At 43.8% G+C, this 16834-nt stretch overlaps 1 protein-coding gene across 2 annotated transcripts in view; it reads right to left on the reverse strand.

Annotated features, from left to right (window-relative positions):
- Positions 1 to 853: 853 nt before the first annotated feature.
- Positions 854 to 16834, reverse strand: part of HEATR6 (HEAT repeat containing 6) — a 33718-nt gene continuing 17737 nt past the window's right edge. For both annotated transcript variants that reach the window (XM_012185299.5, XM_042255398.2), the window contains 11 exons: positions 16260 to 16466; positions 15762 to 15861; positions 12479 to 12834; positions 10593 to 10715; positions 10146 to 10232; positions 7164 to 7298; positions 6245 to 6367; positions 5175 to 5299; positions 4289 to 4385; positions 3096 to 3300; positions 854 to 1819 (listed from right to left, as the gene is read on the reverse strand). In XM_012185299.5, coding sequence (XP_012040689.4) covers positions 1248 to 1819; positions 3096 to 3300; positions 4289 to 4385; positions 5175 to 5299; positions 6245 to 6367; positions 7164 to 7298; positions 10146 to 10232; positions 10593 to 10715; positions 12479 to 12834; positions 15762 to 15861; positions 16260 to 16466 — 2130 coding nt within the window. In that variant the 3' untranslated portion in view covers positions 854 to 1247. The remainder of the gene's footprint in view (positions 1820 to 3095; positions 3301 to 4288; positions 4386 to 5174; positions 5300 to 6244; positions 6368 to 7163; positions 7299 to 10145; positions 10233 to 10592; positions 10716 to 12478; positions 12835 to 15761; positions 15862 to 16259; positions 16467 to 16834) is intronic.

Consider the following 16834-nt stretch of genomic DNA (forward strand, 5'->3'; position numbering starts at 1 on the left):
ATGACACATGGATGCTGTGAAGTATGTATTTTAAGTTAAGTAACTGCAGTTAAATAATATACTGCCAACTATTGTTAGTCACTCAGTAATGTCTTTGTGACTCCAGGGACTGTAGCCCACCAGGCTCTTCTGTCACTAGAATTCTCCAGGCAATAATACTGGTGTGGGTAGCCATTCTCTCCTTCAGGGGATCTTCCCAACGCAGGGATCAAATCTGGTCTCCAGGACTGCAGGCGGATTCTTTACCGTCTGAGTTGTAATATACTGCCAAAACTCACTCTATGTACCCTGATTCTTAATTATCCATGTCAAGTGGGAGTATGGGATCTTTTATTATATATCTCTAAATTCCTGACTGAAATCACTTACAATAAAGTTGGTGGTCAAGACACATGCAAAGTTTAAACATAATGTTTCAGTGAGAAACGACTTTTATAACTGCTTGGGCATTATCAAAATATAATCTAAAAACCTCTCCTTGTAATCATGTAAATTAAACAAATAATCTTTTTTAAGGCACAAATCCAAAGGTGGCAAAATCATCAAAAATTCAGCATAGGGGACCACATTCTCCTAAAGGACGTTAGGAAATTCAAATAGAAGCCGATGTTACAGCCAGGCTGAAATGGACATGGGCCTCGGCCAGAGGGCCCTGAATGCAAGTTCATCTTTACAGGGCTGTGGGAAGACATGGAGGGGGCTTCCAGGGGTGCCGCTCGGGGAGCTCAGTGCAACAGCTATTTATCAACCTGAAAGCAACCGATGCAGCTGAACCAGCACAAATTGGCTGAACAGCAGCTCTACTTACAGCTTTCTATAAATGCAACTTGACAAAAATGGTAGACTATGGGCACACTGCTTTACATGAGTTTATTACAAAAGAAAAACAATTCCCAGAGACACAATATACAACATTCTAACTCCTAAATCCTTTTGCTTTTTCCTTTTTTAAATACTCTTCTGAGACCGCTCTTCAAAACCCAAGCCTACTCAATCCACAGGACAACCCAACTCCTTGGCTCCCAGAGCACAAGTCACAGGGTCCAGCAGCCACAGCCACAGCTAAGGCAGTGAAACCACTCTGCAACATGGATGAACCCGCTGAGAAAAATTTCAATAGCTGCTAACCCGTTCTAAATAAATAGTAAAAAGACTGTTTCTGCCCCTAAGACTAAACCCCACACATCTGATGCTCAAGCTCAGGTCTTCCTGTTTCCACTTGACCCCTGGAAAGTATGGTAGACCATTCACTGATGGGTTAATCCTAAGAGTGCTACTTGAGAGCCAGATGAGTCAAAATAAATGGTCAGGGTATCTTCTAAAAAGGCCACGATGGCCCGTTTGGCTGGGTCGCCAGCCAGTGCCTGGACACTGTTTATGTGCCCCAGGGCCGCTCTGACCATCTGGTCTCTTTCCTGCGGGTGGTGGGGTGCTCCGGTGTCATCTCTCTCTGTTCCTGATTTTAAAAACTGTAGGATATAGGACTGGACCATATCCCCGTGCAGTTCGAGGGTTTTCCTGATGCAGGACAGGTCGGAGGGGCTGGCCAAGCTCAGGAGGTGAATCAGCGCCTGGCAGATTTGGGTCCGCAGGCTGGCACAGTACTTGAACTCCAGAAAGTCTGTGGTGTCTTCGCTCTTCTGCAAGGCGGTGACCAGGGCATCCCAGATCTGAGCGTACTGCTCGACCGACCCATAGTGCTCCCTCCTGCGGGGGACGGCCAGGGCGGCGGCCGATCTGATGCGCACTTTGAAGTTCTTGCATGACGTCACAACTGATGTCAGGGCGTCGTAGGCCTGGGAGGTCCATGGGGCTGTTTCTAGAAAGAATCCATAGTCATTAGAGCAAATGAAAGTTTAAAAGTAAGTTGGGTGCGGGGAGAGAAGGGGCCTGCAGGAAGCACATACATTAGTGCTCAAGTTAGTCCTTCCATGTTTTCACTTAATTCTCACTTAAAAAGTGGGTCCTGCATTTTATTACAAAGGAAAAGAAAATACTGTTTAGGTAGTGACTGGGGGACAAAGTACTCAGATTAACTGGAGGCTCAAATTCCTAATACTGAGAAGATGATGCCCAGAGTTCTGTCTTTGCTCCCTTCCTGTTGGCCCCAGAAAGTCAGCCAGCTTTATTCCTTGTCAGAGCTACCACTACCCGCTCCGTTTTGGGAGTTCTTATTCCTCAAGATGGGCAGCAGAGTAAAATGCAGCTTCCTTAACGCTCCCAGCCCTTCCCGACTCCTCTGCTGCCTCTGAAGACAGGAGGCAGATACCCAGTTCAAAGAACACCAATGCCAAAGGCCACTGCAGGCTGCTTCCTCAGTGGATGAAGCCATGAGGCTCCTGGCTGACTGGTCCGCCTGGACGCTTCTGGGAGTACAAGGAGTGGAGACAGACCTCCCTAAGGCAATGTTGGTTCTGCTGGTCCAGAGGAAAGTCACCTCTCCAGGCAGACACCCTCGTGTTTCAGAAATGCTGGCAATTCAAGTGAGTGGGATCTGGAGGCTGTGATCCAGACCCCAGAACAGCTATCAGCTGCTGCTGATGTACCGAGGTGCAGGGCCTGTCATCCTCAGAGGCAGATCTCTCCCTGCCTGCAGCATTCCACCCCGGAGCCAACATCTCCTGTGGGATTTCCAGTTAAACCCTCTTTCTCTCATGTCTGTTTCCCTTTTAACTTTTTTCCTGATTGCTAAAACAATGTATGCTCACTGCAGAAAATTTTGAAAAATAAAAGCAGAAAAGAATCCTACTTATCATCCCATCGAAAGACAATCAGTCAATATTTAGGTTAATTTCCTTTCAGTCTTTTTTCTACCCATTTATTGAGATCATACTGTAGAAACAATTCCCATATCTCATTTTCATTTGCTTAACATCAGAACTATCTTTCCAGATTATCAAGAACTTTCTGTAAATGTAATTTTAAGTGGCAACACAATACCCCTTTAAATATATAGACCATGATTTACCTCACCTTTCCCTTAAACTGGGGTGTTCAGTAAAATACCATGAATAACAGCGTGGTTTTATTAATAATGGAGACTGGTGTGTATTGTCCAAAGAAACCCTCCATCAGAGAGAAGGAGACGTTCTTACCGAGGTGAAGAGCAGGATTTTTAAATACATTTCCCATCGCATAACAGGCATTCCACCGGACTTTCATGGCAGCCTCAATCAGAACAGTAGAAATCAGGGCCTGGATAGCCTCCTCAATGATTTCAGCAAATCTGGGTTTTTCTATATGAGAAGGTTGCAGAAAATGAAGCAAATTTCCAAGGGCTCGGACTGCATTGCTTTTTACCTGGAGTAAGATGTAAAAGCATTAGAAATCTGTTTTGCCAAAGATGTGTGTCAGAAAGTATAATTTTAATAAAAAAAAAAAACAAAACACCAAACAGGAGGCCCAAAACATCTTAAAGCAATGAGATAATGAAAAATGTAGCTTGTAAAGGTGCAAGTTCTTAGAACTCTGCAAGGTCTTGTGGGGTCAACATTCTGTGTCATCAGAGAGATGAGGTTCTATAGTTCCTTGCCCTGAGTTTTTAAATGTCAGATGAGACTTCAGAGAGGTCTATCTTCCTTGTTTTACAGAGATGGTGTGTGAGGCCCAGAGGCAAAAGGACACGGCTGAGTTGCAGCAAAGCTTGGAAAACCTAGGTTTCATAAGTCACAAACTTTGCAGCATACTAGAATCATCTGGGGAGCTTTTTTTTTTTTTAAGAAAACAAAACCAATTCTGATTGAATTAACCTATGGTAGGGCTTCCCGGGTCTTCAGAAGCACTGACTAAGTCAAGCACTTGGTTTGGGCCTGGTGCTATGCTAGGTGCTGTAATAAAAGGCACCTTGGAGTCCAGTGAGGTATATGGAATGATTTTCAGGTCACAGATGAGGAAACTCACCTTCAGAGAAGTTAATAATGCACCAAAGGTCATTCAGCTACTAAAGGGCAAGCCAGTATTTGAATGTGGCTGATATCTGCTGACCCTAACGTGCATGTCTACACTTTTAAAACTTAACAGTGTAACAGGGAATATTCAGAGCCAAGCTGCTCATCTTCCTGACTTGTCAATTCTACTAAGAGATTTTTGGAAGAACGGGTATGGGACAGTCGTACAAATGGCACTGGCATTTCTCACGAGATAGGAAGGGGAGCGTCAAGTGTGGAGTGTGCACTATACGCCCTGAGCACACTCTCGATCTCCTCTGAACAGGGACACGTTTGGCGAGACAGAACTGTAATGCACTACGTGTCTCACTGAGAAACATGAGGTTGTGCTGTCCGTGTACCTTGTCTTTATCCTTGGAAGCATCTATAGCTGACTGCAGCATCTTCAAGAGCAGGAGGCCTGAGAACTCTTCCTGGAAACTTGGGTCTGGTGTTTCCCTGTCCCACCCAAAGCAAGCGAAACATGTTAACTGTAAAACCCACCTAAACATGTACAAATTTACTCACTCAGTGTAATTATACAAACAGTTCCACAAATCTGTTCAGATTATACTGAGAACTTATTTAGGGTTTACACCTTTTGATTCTGTAGGTCTACATCTAGGGATATAACCAAAAAGGGTATCTCACAATGGAGATTTCATGCACAAAAATGTTCAAAGCATATAAAAGCCTACACTAACACGAATGTTCAGTTACAGGGGAACGGCAAAATAATGAGCACAGAGATGAGTGTGTAATAACAAATAACAATTTATAAAAAGTCTACAGAAGCCAGCAGAATGCTTATACATGTTACACGTCCAGAGTGAAGGAACAAAAAGCAAGATACTTGTGTATGCGTAAGAGCAGTGGCCTCTGGAGAGGGAAATTAGAGGATAAAGCTGTGAATACATCACTTAAAAATATACAAATACAATATTGAAAAATAGGCAACTATTATCAAGGTTTTGATTTTCTACTTTAATAGTTCTCACATTTTCTATAATGTGGATATATTACTTGCATCAGCATACAGTATTTTATATATATATATTAAAAACAGGTTACTAATAGTATATAAAACAAATATAAATATAAATACAGAATATAAAACAAAACAAAGCAGCAAGACTGACTACATAATGTAAAGGAATTACTGCTAATTGCTTTCTAGTAGGATCAAAGATGTCCTCTTGGGACCTTGGCCTTGGAAGTCAACCAGAGACAGTGAGCTGAGTCACCTACATGTTAACAATCAGAGTGTCGGTCAGGTTGCCGAGGGACCAGGCTGCTTTGGCCCGGACATTAAGAGACTTGTCCTGAAGTGACATCAATATTGCATTGGCTGTGTCTGCAACAAATATGACATCCTGTAAGGTAAACAAAAAACACTGTAGTTACCTTAAGAGTTCACACTGCTACCTTCAAAGTTCTCAAATTTGTTTTCAGATAAAGCTATATAAGCCTTTACCACAAACTTGTATTTGTAAATCAAAATTCATTTAATCAATTTACTGTTTTCTTATATGACAATTTAGACACTCATTAAAATTCCAGGGCAAGGTCTCCCATGATTCTGATACAGGCCATACACACTCAAGGAGGCTACAGATTTTGCTCTTGCAAACATCTTATAACCTGGCCTGTGACAATTATCTCTGAATCCTGAGCTTGGCTTGATGTCCACCTTGGGAAAAGATGTGGACAATGAAACACGCTTGTAAGCACATCCTGTTCACTTACACACTTCTCAGTGAGATAAAGGTCACAAATAAGAGTGAAGGAGAAATTTGTTTCTTTGTATTAAAATTTTATTAACTTTCTAAATTATTACTATTGTATGGTAATGTCCCATTTCACTTCTTTTGTTCACCGTATATTACTTTAAACATTCACTGGCCTAGGGTCCTGGGCAGTGTGCAAAACAGTTAAGTGAACTATCAGTTCAGTTCAGTTCAGTTGCTCAGTCGTGTCTGATTCTTTGCAACCCCATGAACTGCAGCACGCCAGGCCTCCCTGTCCATCACCAGCTCTCGGAGTTCACTCAGACTCACGTCCATCGAGTTGGTGATGCCATCCAGCCATCTCATCCTGGGTCGTCCCCTTCTCCTCCTGCCCCCAATCCCTCCCAGCATCAGAGTCTTTTCCAATGAGTCAACTCTTACAGAAATTAGCATATTTTAGTAGCAGTTAAGGAAACCAGATTACAAACCAATTTAATTGCCTTTACTGTCTACTTCAGGAGCTCTATATCATCACAAAGAGTAATAAAATGACTATAAAGTGGCATGGTGGAGCTATGTGGGCTCACTGACCTGTCTGAGACAAGGAAAAAGCACATAGACCCCGAGGGCTCGTGAGGTGGCAGCTTTCACTAAACGGTTCTTGCTGTCGTTCAGCCCCAGCAGCATCGTGATGCACAGGATCTGCCTGTCGCTCTGTGGTGAGAAAGGGAGGCCACGCAAAAGCGTGAGTGAAATAGTTATGAGCCACTGCCTTCGACAAGTGACTGTGACACGTCAGGGAGGTGAACACAACTGAGTCTTTGAGGCTAACTTGGCAGAGAACAAAGGTTCAGCTCAGATCCAGTAAACATCAGAGGACCCACTCGAGACAGGGCTCACAGCCTCGTGACTACATGTAACCTCTACCACCATGGGGATCAGGTCATTTTGTTCTCCTCCTTTAATCAGGCTGCCTTCCTTATAAAAACTAACTTATATAAATAAGAAGGGATACAAACGCCATTGAGGGCTAAAGGAAGCAGTGGTCTAGGCACACCATGTATTGGGCACCAGAGTAGGCATTTTTACAGGCTTCACATCACCACGCACATCATTTCCATCTTACCAGTGATAAAACTAAACTTTATAGAAGTTAGATAATCTAAGAGCTAGAAGGCAGAAGAGCTGCTAGGATTTAAACCAGCTAGGATTCAAATCCAAAGAGCTAGGATTTTCTAACTTACAGATCTGAAATGCTAAAACGTGACTTCAAAGCCTCTGCTACTCTCCCTTCCCCCGCCAATCCTGCCTTCTAAGCACAGGGAGGAAAAGCTCCGGAGACATTAAGATTTCAGTGCTGTTCTCCTCTGCCCTCACCCTACACTCAGGTAGAACATGCACCTTTTCCTCAGAGATGATGTTGAATACTGGTTCAAAAGAGTCAAAATCAAACTCAAGCTCTCATGCTTAGCATCACGCATCAAAGATGAGAAAACACCCTGAAGGTTACCGGCAGACTGCTGAAGGCTTCCGGCAAGATGGAAGACAGGGCGTCACAGGCACTGGCCTGCAGCGTCGGATGTTCTGCGTTCTGCAAGGCTCTGGGTAAAGGGCCGTTGAGCATCGCGGTCCAGAAGGTCACCACCTGGAAGGGGCACAGCTGTAAGTGCAGCCGAGAGACGACAGAGGAGCCAGCCCGCTGCTCACACTACCGCCCGGGACCAAAGTGATGGCGCGCTTTCCATAAAGCGGTCGCTCGCTGTGAACGCTTTCACTAGTGCTTCCCAAGCAGCACTGAAAGGAACTTTAGAAAGCAACTAGTTAAGTGCTTCCACAGTCTGGTTCAGCGAGGCAGCAACAGTGACAGCAGCAATGGGGACGAGAAGAGGACAGCATCAGCTTATACTCTCCAGAGCTTCCCAACGCCAGGTGCTGCTGCACGTGCTTGCCACGGATCAACGCCCTGCATGTTTAAGAAACATTTATTTATTTAGGCTGTACTGAGTCTTAGCTGAGGCGCCTGGGATCTTCTCCTGCTCGTGGCATGTGAACTCTTAGTTGTGGCGTGTGGAATCTAGTGCCCTGACCAGGCATCAAACCCAGGCCCCCCATTGGGAGCATGGAGTCTTAGCCAATGGACCACCAGGGATGTCCCCCCATCAACTCTTTTTAATTTCAGCCCAACTAAATGAAGAATATACCATTATCTCCATTTTCATACAAGGAAACTGAGGCACAAAGAGGTAACCTGCTGGTGGGCAGCAGGGCTGGACTAGAATCAGACCAACTGACCCCCAGCCAGGCGCTCTTTCAACCTGCCCCTCGGTGGGCACAGGGTCGGAGTTCCAGGGTGGCCCAGAGGCTGTATGCTGGATCCAGAAAGGCAGACTGGGGCTGAGGCCTCCAGCTGCTGCTTCCAGTCTCTGCAGCCTCGGGTGGTCGCTGAACCCAAGTTTTGGTTCCTCGTCAGTAAAGCAGGGCAAAGACATCTACTTGGCAGTTTGTGTGATAATAAAATGTAAGATCGTGTGTAAAGTCTCTAGCACAGCGCCGGGCACACAGTGGAGAGTCTCCAACCGAACAATAAGCTCTGTTTTGGGCATGTGAAGAATTCTCTCACCTCAGTGCCCCTCAAGGGAGGCATGTGCAAGTGCTTGAACAGTTTCCTTCTCATGTTTTTAAAAACCCTGAAGAATCACGCCCCAGATGCAAATCTGTCTGGGGTTCTGGTGTCTCCATTTCCTCCCCATGGACTTAGTGATAAATTTTGCCATGCACCCATGTGCCAGTTCTCTCACCTCCACAACCCTATCACCAAGACCCCCAGTCTGGGCCCTCTTGCCCCAAACCAGAAGATGACAGCCAGGTGTGGTTGCCAGCCTTCAAGCCGGCCTCCAGGGATCCCCACCTCCTAATGTTTAGGAGGCCATCCCCTTCCACACTGACTTGGGCTGATTCATAAAAATCCTATAGCTCTATCTTGCTCTCTCTTAATTAAACTGCTGTAATGGTGGCCAGGACGTTCCCTGTGGCTCGGTGGTAAAGAACCCACTGTGGGAGATGCAGGAAACGTGGGTTCAACCCCTGGGTCAGGAAGATACCCTGGAGTAGGAAATGGCAACCCACTCCAGTATTCTTGCCTGGGAAATCCCATGGACAGAGGAGCCTGGAGGGCTACAGTCCTTAGGGTCACAAAAAGTGAGACACGACTTAGCAACTGAGCAAGGGTGGCCAGCTGCCTTGTACAGAGAAGACTCCAGCAGCTCTCTGGGGAGGTCCTCAAGTGGAGGGAGCAAATGAGATCTGCCAGCAGGCAGCGCTGACCTGCAAGGTATGTGGTTGAGTGAGACACCGCAGAAGAGGCGCCACCCACCTTCGTCAAATTTGGCTGACTGCAGCCCCTGCCAGTATCCTGGCTGTAGTCTCATGAGACCTCAGCCAGAACCATCAGGTAAGCCGCTCCCAATTCCTGGCCCACAGAAACTATGTGAGAGAATAAATGTAGGATATGGCTTTAAGCTGCTAAGTGTTTATCAGTATAATTTATCAGTCAACAGTATATCAGTAATACAGAAAGTATATTCCTTTTTTGACGTATGAAATAATACTAAAGTGCGAGCAGTTAAGAGTCTTGCCCAAAATCACATGGAGCAAGAGAACAAGTCTGGATTAAACCCAGGTCTGTCTGATGGTGAAGCTCAACACAACTCCCTGCAAATGGTGACACTTCAGTTTTAGTGACTGTCTAGGGAAGGACTAGGGCTAGACATTCTTAATTCCCTGCAAGGATGACAGAAACTGTGAAGAGAAAAGGAACGGGCAGGCTGAAGAGTGCAGAGGGAGAAAACCTCACTCATGTTGAGCTGACTTTGCTTTTGGCACTACGTAGGTTTCTTTGGTGGGCTCACATGTTCCTCCTCCAGAGAATAACTGGCACAGCGTGGGGGCAACACAGAGAATCTAAGATCACAAAATCTAATGGAAATAATGGGGAGAGGGGGCTGGCAGTGAAGGGGTTAAGGAAATTAAGATTCATTGAACATCTATTTGCTAGTGTTCACACCTCATTTAATCTTCCAAAAGTCCCATGAGTCAAGGATTTTTATTCCTCTTTATAACAAGGAAATTATAATATTTTTCATAATATTCATTAAGTGGTTTAATCTCATGACTTTGTATTCCAAATCCTGGGCTCTTCCCAGCATTCTAGTCTGTCTCTTGGGCATACTGAGTAATAGAATTAGGTTTTGTGTAACAAAACTGGTTCTTCCATTGCTGGCTCTATGTTACACATTACCACATATTGAACTGCAAATAAAATGAAATGCAAATAAAACCTACTCATCCTAAATTATAAACCATAATTTTCGATACTGAAAGAAACCAAACTCTCTGATACTTTCTGATATTGAAAGAAACCATCGCTGAACCTCAAAATAAAACTGACTGAAGCACTAAGAAAAGAGAAAACCATGAACACACATTTACTTACCAAGGGGACTGGAACTCTCTGATCAGGTGCTACGGAAGAATCTGGTTTATACTGGTGTATTAAGCTGGTACCCAGTTCTTCCAGAAGCTGCCAAGATAAAAGAAACAGATTATCAGAGATGAATATTAGAACCATGGAGGTAAAAAGCAACTTCAATTTACAGATTGCTTCAACTCAAGGGGAAAAATAATTTCCAGTTGCTTTTCTTTCTTTCTTTAGCAACTCCTATCTCAGAGCCATTCTCAACAGGAGCAAAATCACCAGGTATATCTCATTAATTTATTACCAAATTAATTTTTTTGGTTTATATGTAGGGCTTAAAATAGAAGAACGTATCACTTCCCTACCTGAAACGTCCTAAAGAAACTCAGAACCATGGACATGCGGCAGAGGAAAGAACCTAAGAGCAGGAAAAGAAACAAGCACATGGCTTTTCACGAAAATTACCTTTGCCCCATGAAGCTGGACAGACGGATCTGCCTCCCCCAAGCACTTGCAAATCACCTCTCCAAGCTCCATTAAGTAGACCTGCGTCATCGAAAAGTAGCCCCTTGCCAGATGAGCCAACACCTGCAAAGGAAACGGGATTAGCCCTGAGAACGGAATGCAGGACCGCAAGATCCAGAAGTGTTCCAGTATTTCAGAAATCACTCACACTCAACAAGGGGCTTAACCCTGAAGCTGAATAAAACGAAAAACAACCATAATCTTTATTTTATGACTGAACTCAACTAAGTGCTATCATATAATTTTATGGTGCTTTATAATCTACAAAATGTGTTTAAGATTATCATTATTGTCTCACTTAAGCCCGGGAACAATTTTTCAAAGGCGGTATTAACTAAATATTCTAGCTGAAGAAACTATGACTGAAAAAGTTTAAGAGGTTAAAGTGTTGTGCATTAGTTGCTCAGCTGTGTCCAACTCTGTGACCCCGTGGACTGTAGCCCACCAGACTCCCCTGTCCATGGAATTCTCCAGGCAAGAATACTGGAGTGGTTGCCATTCCCTTTTCCAGGGGATCTTCCTGACCCAGAGATCGAACCTGGGTCTCCTGCACTGCAGGCAGATTCTTTACTAACTGAACCACCAAGGCAAGCCCTAAGAGGTTAAAGAGGTCTCTAAGCAGATATAACAAAATATTTATTCCTTCAAAGGAAGAGAACCACCCTAGATTAAAGTATTTGTTTTTTCTGTATTCAGGTAGGACCTAAGACACAGGTTTGCCAACAAAGGTCTATCTAGTCAAGGCTATAGTTTTCCAGTAGTCATGTATGGATGTGAGAGTTGGACTGTGAAGAAAGCTGAGCGCCGAAGAATTGATGCTTTTGAACTGTGGTGTTGGAGAAGACTCTTGAGAGTCCCTTGGACTGCAAGGAGATCCAACCAGTCCATTCTAAGAGAGATCAGTCCTGGGTGTTCTTTGGAAGGAATGATGCTAAAGCTAAAACTCCAGTACTCTGGCTACCTCATGCGACAGCTGACTCATTGGAAAAGACTCTGATGCTGGGACGGAATGGAGGCAGGAGGAGAAGGGGAAGACAGAGGATGAGATGGCTGAATGGCATCACTTGACTCAATGGACGTGAGTTTGAGTGAACTCTAGGAGTCTGTGATGGACAGGGAGGCCTGGCGTGCTGCAATTTATGGGGTCGCAAAGAGTCGGACACAGCTGAGTGACTGGACTGAACTGAAGCAGATATATGACCAAAGAGAAGTAAAGTAAACATTTATTTTAATTTTCAGATGCAGATATCAAAGATTAACTATAATTTCTTTCAGAATTATTATATAATCTATAACACCTATTGGCCATATAATAACTGAGATGACTAAAACGGCTTGCAACAAAACTGGATGAATCAGACATTTTACAACCAAGCCCCTCCACCTACCCCCCTAAAACAAAGCAACAAAGCATTCACACCTAAAACGTGAATTCATGCACAATTCCCACTAATACCAATGACACATGGCTTGGTTTTACATTATTTTCAGACTTACTCCTCATGAAGTAATCACCCTGTGAAGAAAGAATGTGGGTGTGTGTGTGTGTGTGCGTGTGTGCGTGCGTGCGTGCGTGCACGCTAGGTCACTTCAGTTGTGTCTGACTCTTTGTGACCGGCTACTCTGTCCAAGGATTCTCCAGGTGAGAATACTAGAGTGGGTTGCCATGCCTTCCTGCAGGTAATCTTGCCAACCCAGGGATCAAACCTGTGTCTCCTGTGACTCCTGCATTGCAGGCAGATTCTTTACTGCTGAGCCACCAGGTAAGCCCCGTGAAGAATGAATGATTACTTCCACTTCAGAGAAGAGGAAATGAAACCTCCTACCTGCAAGGCCTCCAACCGCATGGGGAACGGCTCATAGATGCTTCCTCCTGGAGAACCAGCATCGCTACCTGAACAGGAATCCTCCCTGGGCAGAACAACAATGGAAATGCAAAGTCGAATGAGCCAGCAGGGCTCTGAAGACAACTTTGGTGAGCTAACAGCTCCTTCTTCTACAAAGGGTCCTGAAGGGGCCTTCTTCCACCATTCAGGAGGACTGAGGTGAGGAGTGGCTGAGCTGCTGCTGCTGAGTCCAGATGAACAGGGCTGTTGTAGAAGTAGCTGGACTTCAGGTAAAGGTGCGTGAGTGGACACTATGGCTCCCAACAGTGTGAGACTTGACACACGAACATTAACGTCTGTCAAAGGGAACAGTAAGAACCTGTCACCATGGGAACGGTGACCATAGAGATCATAATTATCCCTGCAGGCAATTAAGAATTATGACTTTCTTGTTTAACCTGAATCTAATTAAACCTCCAGACAGAACTACCAGTTTACAGGAAACACATGTATAAGTTAAACAACATCATAAGGAAAATATCCTACAAATTGAGGGTGAGACATACTATAAAGACAACTGGTAGGACTTCCTGGTGTTCCAGTGGCTAAGAATCCACCTTCCAATGTAGGACACGGGTTAGACCCCTGGTTGGGGAACTAAGATCCCATGTGACCCGAGCAACTAGGGAGATGCCCCCGCACACCACAAAGAAGACCCAGTGCAGCCAAAAAAAAAAAAAAAAGACAACTGGCTTAGACCCTTCCAAAATCAATCATGAAAGAAAGAAAAAGAGCGGTAGGCCACTGTAGAGTCCAAAAGGCTAAAGTGAAGGGACAGGACAAGATGGCACAGTAGGAAGACGCTAGGCTCTCTTCTCATAGAGAGGAAAATTGCAGTCATGTAGAGCTACCATATCGGAGAACAACCTGATGACCAGCAGAAAAAATTTTCCACAACTAAACTTTTTTTTTAAGCCATATTGAGACAAGTAGGAGGGGCAGAGACATGGTCTGGGAGGGACCTACACCCCTTGAGTGCTATAAACCATAGGCAGGAGGGATTTCACAGCCTTAGACGTCCTCCTGAGGAGTGAGGGTTCTGAACCCAATGTTGGGCTCCCCAGCCCAGGGGACCTGCACCAGGAAGATGATTCCCCCATAAACCAGTGGGGGTTACACCTGAGGGAGAGTCGGAGGGCTGTAGAGAATTGTGAATCCACTCCAAAAGGCTATGCACAAAAACTCACTGGCTCCAGGTTATGGCACACAGACAGCAGTTTGAAAAGAAGCTGATCAAAGAGGGAGATTCACTGACTAATAATGAAGCATGCGCCTGAGGGTTTCTGAGAAGCTATCGAGTGCCACTTTCAAAAAAAATTTTTTTTTTTCGTCTCTCTCTCTACTTAGTTAGCTAGGCACCGGCAGGTACCTGTTCTGACTCTCGCCATCTGATTTACTAGCATGCATCTGTGGATCCCACCCATCACATGCTCATCCAATTCAGTTCCCACTTACAGCCAGCTGCGCTGGGAGCCAACCCCATACACTAACACACCTGCAGAAAGTGCGGCCCAGGAATGACGGAAGGGCGGTCGCCACTCACACAGGGGACACTCCTGGAGCCCTGGGCTCTGGTGACCTGGGGGAACCATACTACCGGGCCTCTGAGTTCACCTTCTACACTTAGCCACTCTACCAAGAACAGGAGATGCAGCTGATCTACCTGATACATACAAACAAACAGAGGATTAGGCAAAATAAGACAGGCCTCAATAAAGTTAATAAGACTGAAATCATATCAAGCATCTTTTCAGACTAAAACCCTTTGAGACAAGAAATCAACTACTAGAGAAAACACAAACAAGTGGAGTCTAGACAACATGCCACCAACCAACCAATAGGTCACTGAAAAAAGTCAAAAAGGAAAACCTTGAGACAAGTGAAAATGAAACACAGTGTTTCAAAACCTACTGCGTAAAGCAAAGGCTGTTCTAAAAGAGAAATCCACAGCAATACAGGCCTACCTCAGAAAGTAAGAAAAATCTCAAACAAACCGTTTAACCTTATACCTAAAGGAACTAAAAAAAGAAAAACAAACTCAAAGGGAAAATAAAGATCAGAGTAGAAATAAATAAAATGACACACACACACAAAACAATAGAAAAGATCAATGAAACCAAAAACTGGTTCCCAAAAAGATAAACAAAATTGAAAAACCTTTAGCCAGACTCATCAAGAAAAATAGAGAGCCCAAATCAATAAAAAGACTGAATAAAAGGGCCCAAATTGCAGAGTCAGACATGACTGAGCGACTGAACTAAACCAAAATCAGTCAAATTAGAAATGAAAGAAAAGATACAACCAACACCACAAAGGATTATAAGAGATCACTATTAACAGTTATATGCCAACAAATTGGACAACCAAGAAGAAACGGATAAATTTCTAAAAACATTCAATGACCAATTACTAGTAATGAAATCAAATCACTGATCAAAAAATTCCACCCAAAACAAAAGCCCAGGACCAGATGGTTTCAAGGGTGAGGTAAATCTACCAAACATCTAAAGAAGACTTAATACTAATCCTCCTCAAACTATTCTAAAAAACTGAAGAGGAAGAAATGCTTCCACATTCACTCTATCAGGCCAACATCACCCTGATAGCAAAACTAGGTTTTATATTCCACTTCTTTCCAAAAAGAGGAAGATGTCTATCTGTCTATCCATTTTCTACTTATATCTAAAGACTATGAATTATTATATACCAGAGCAGAAATGAAGAAGTGAACTCAAAGTTGCTCAGTTGTGTCCAACTCTTTGCGACCCCCACGGACTATACAGTCCATGGGATTGTCCAGGCCAGAATACTGGAATGGGGTGCCTTTCCCTTCTCCGTGGGATCTTCCCAACCCAGGGATCGAGCCCAGGTCTCCCGTGTTGTGGGCGGATTCTTCATCAGCTGAGCCACCAGGGAAGCCCCACTAGCGCAGAGCCCCTGGGATCTGCTCGGCCTTAACTCTAAAGGGACACTCCAGTCACTGCGCTGATGCACTGAAAAGGCACTGAACTGTACAGCTGATTCTCCAAGTTATTTCTTTCCAGTGGTGCCTACGGGGCCTTCAGGGATCAAAAGTAGGGTTCTGGTGATAGCTGGTTCCCCTCAAAGTTTGAGGATAATAAACAGAATTATCTTAGTGTATTAAAAATGTTCTGAATATTTTAAACTAGTAATCTAGATTTTATTGATATAAAGAAGCAATCAATTTCAAACTACCACCAACCTTTGTGGCGGATATAAGGTTTTATCTGGTTCCAGACTTTGGTCAGCAGGCTGAGTTTCAGACGGTTATAAGGTGAATTTGATACCAAGTTTGCAAGACACTACAAAACACAAAGAGTAGCTCATTAATGGGCCTGGTTAAGCCACAGCACAGAGACAAAATTTAAAGCATTTAATTAAAAAACAAAAGTCTTTACATTCATTTGAAAATCAGTCTTTTTTTTTCTTTTCCTTTTTTTAAAGGGAAAAGGGCACTTGGTACAACTTAAAAGGAACTGTCATAGTAAATCATTTATTTGGACATACAAAGAGATCACATATACAAAGATCACATATAGCTGTGATCAGACAAGTAGGAAGAACAGACTTCCAATCAGGTTATCTTTAATAAAGTTACTTATATTCTTAAGTCAATTCATTTGTGGGCAATATAAACATTACACAAAACTGAAATAGAGAAACTGCCTCTGCCAATTCACTGATATCTTGGCACATTTACCTTAATTATCTGAGTGAGGGTCTGTGAGGATGATTCCGCCACCAAAGCTAACAAAAGACATCTGTGCAACTCTTTAATGCTGGAAGCGATCATTACGGAAAAGGGAGTGAAAGCCCTTTTGTGGTCACTGATATCTTCAGCAACGGAAAGAAACTGCTTTGAGCCTTCCAAGATGGCAGATAAAACTTGCAGGGCACAAGCACGTGTCTGAAATTTCAGAAGGATTCACTTCAGTGAGTTAAAAATCAGGAGTCAAATCCCCTTCTTCCTATATATACTTTTCATTTTCAAAGTACTTAGATCATTTTAATTAGACGAATAAAGGCAATGCAATTTCTATCAGGTCCTAAAAGTAGCTGTGGACTAAGGCACCTGTACCGTCATTCCCTACCCTCACTTTAAAAAAAAAAAAAAGAACTTTAAATCACATTGCTGTTAGGTTTTCTTACTATAGGGAATAAGTCTAAGCTATGCCAGAGTATAAAAACCTAAAATCACGAGCATGAAAGTAACTTAAGGACGAGAAGCCTAGTTTAGTCAAGGATAAAGCCAACGGACAAGAGACAAGTCAACAG

The sequence above is a fragment of the Ovis aries genome, chromosome 11 (genome assembly GCF_016772045.2).
Source record: "Ovis aries strain OAR_USU_Benz2616 breed Rambouillet chromosome 11, ARS-UI_Ramb_v3.0, whole genome shotgun sequence".
Lineage (NCBI taxonomy): Eukaryota > Metazoa > Chordata > Mammalia > Artiodactyla > Bovidae > Ovis > Ovis aries.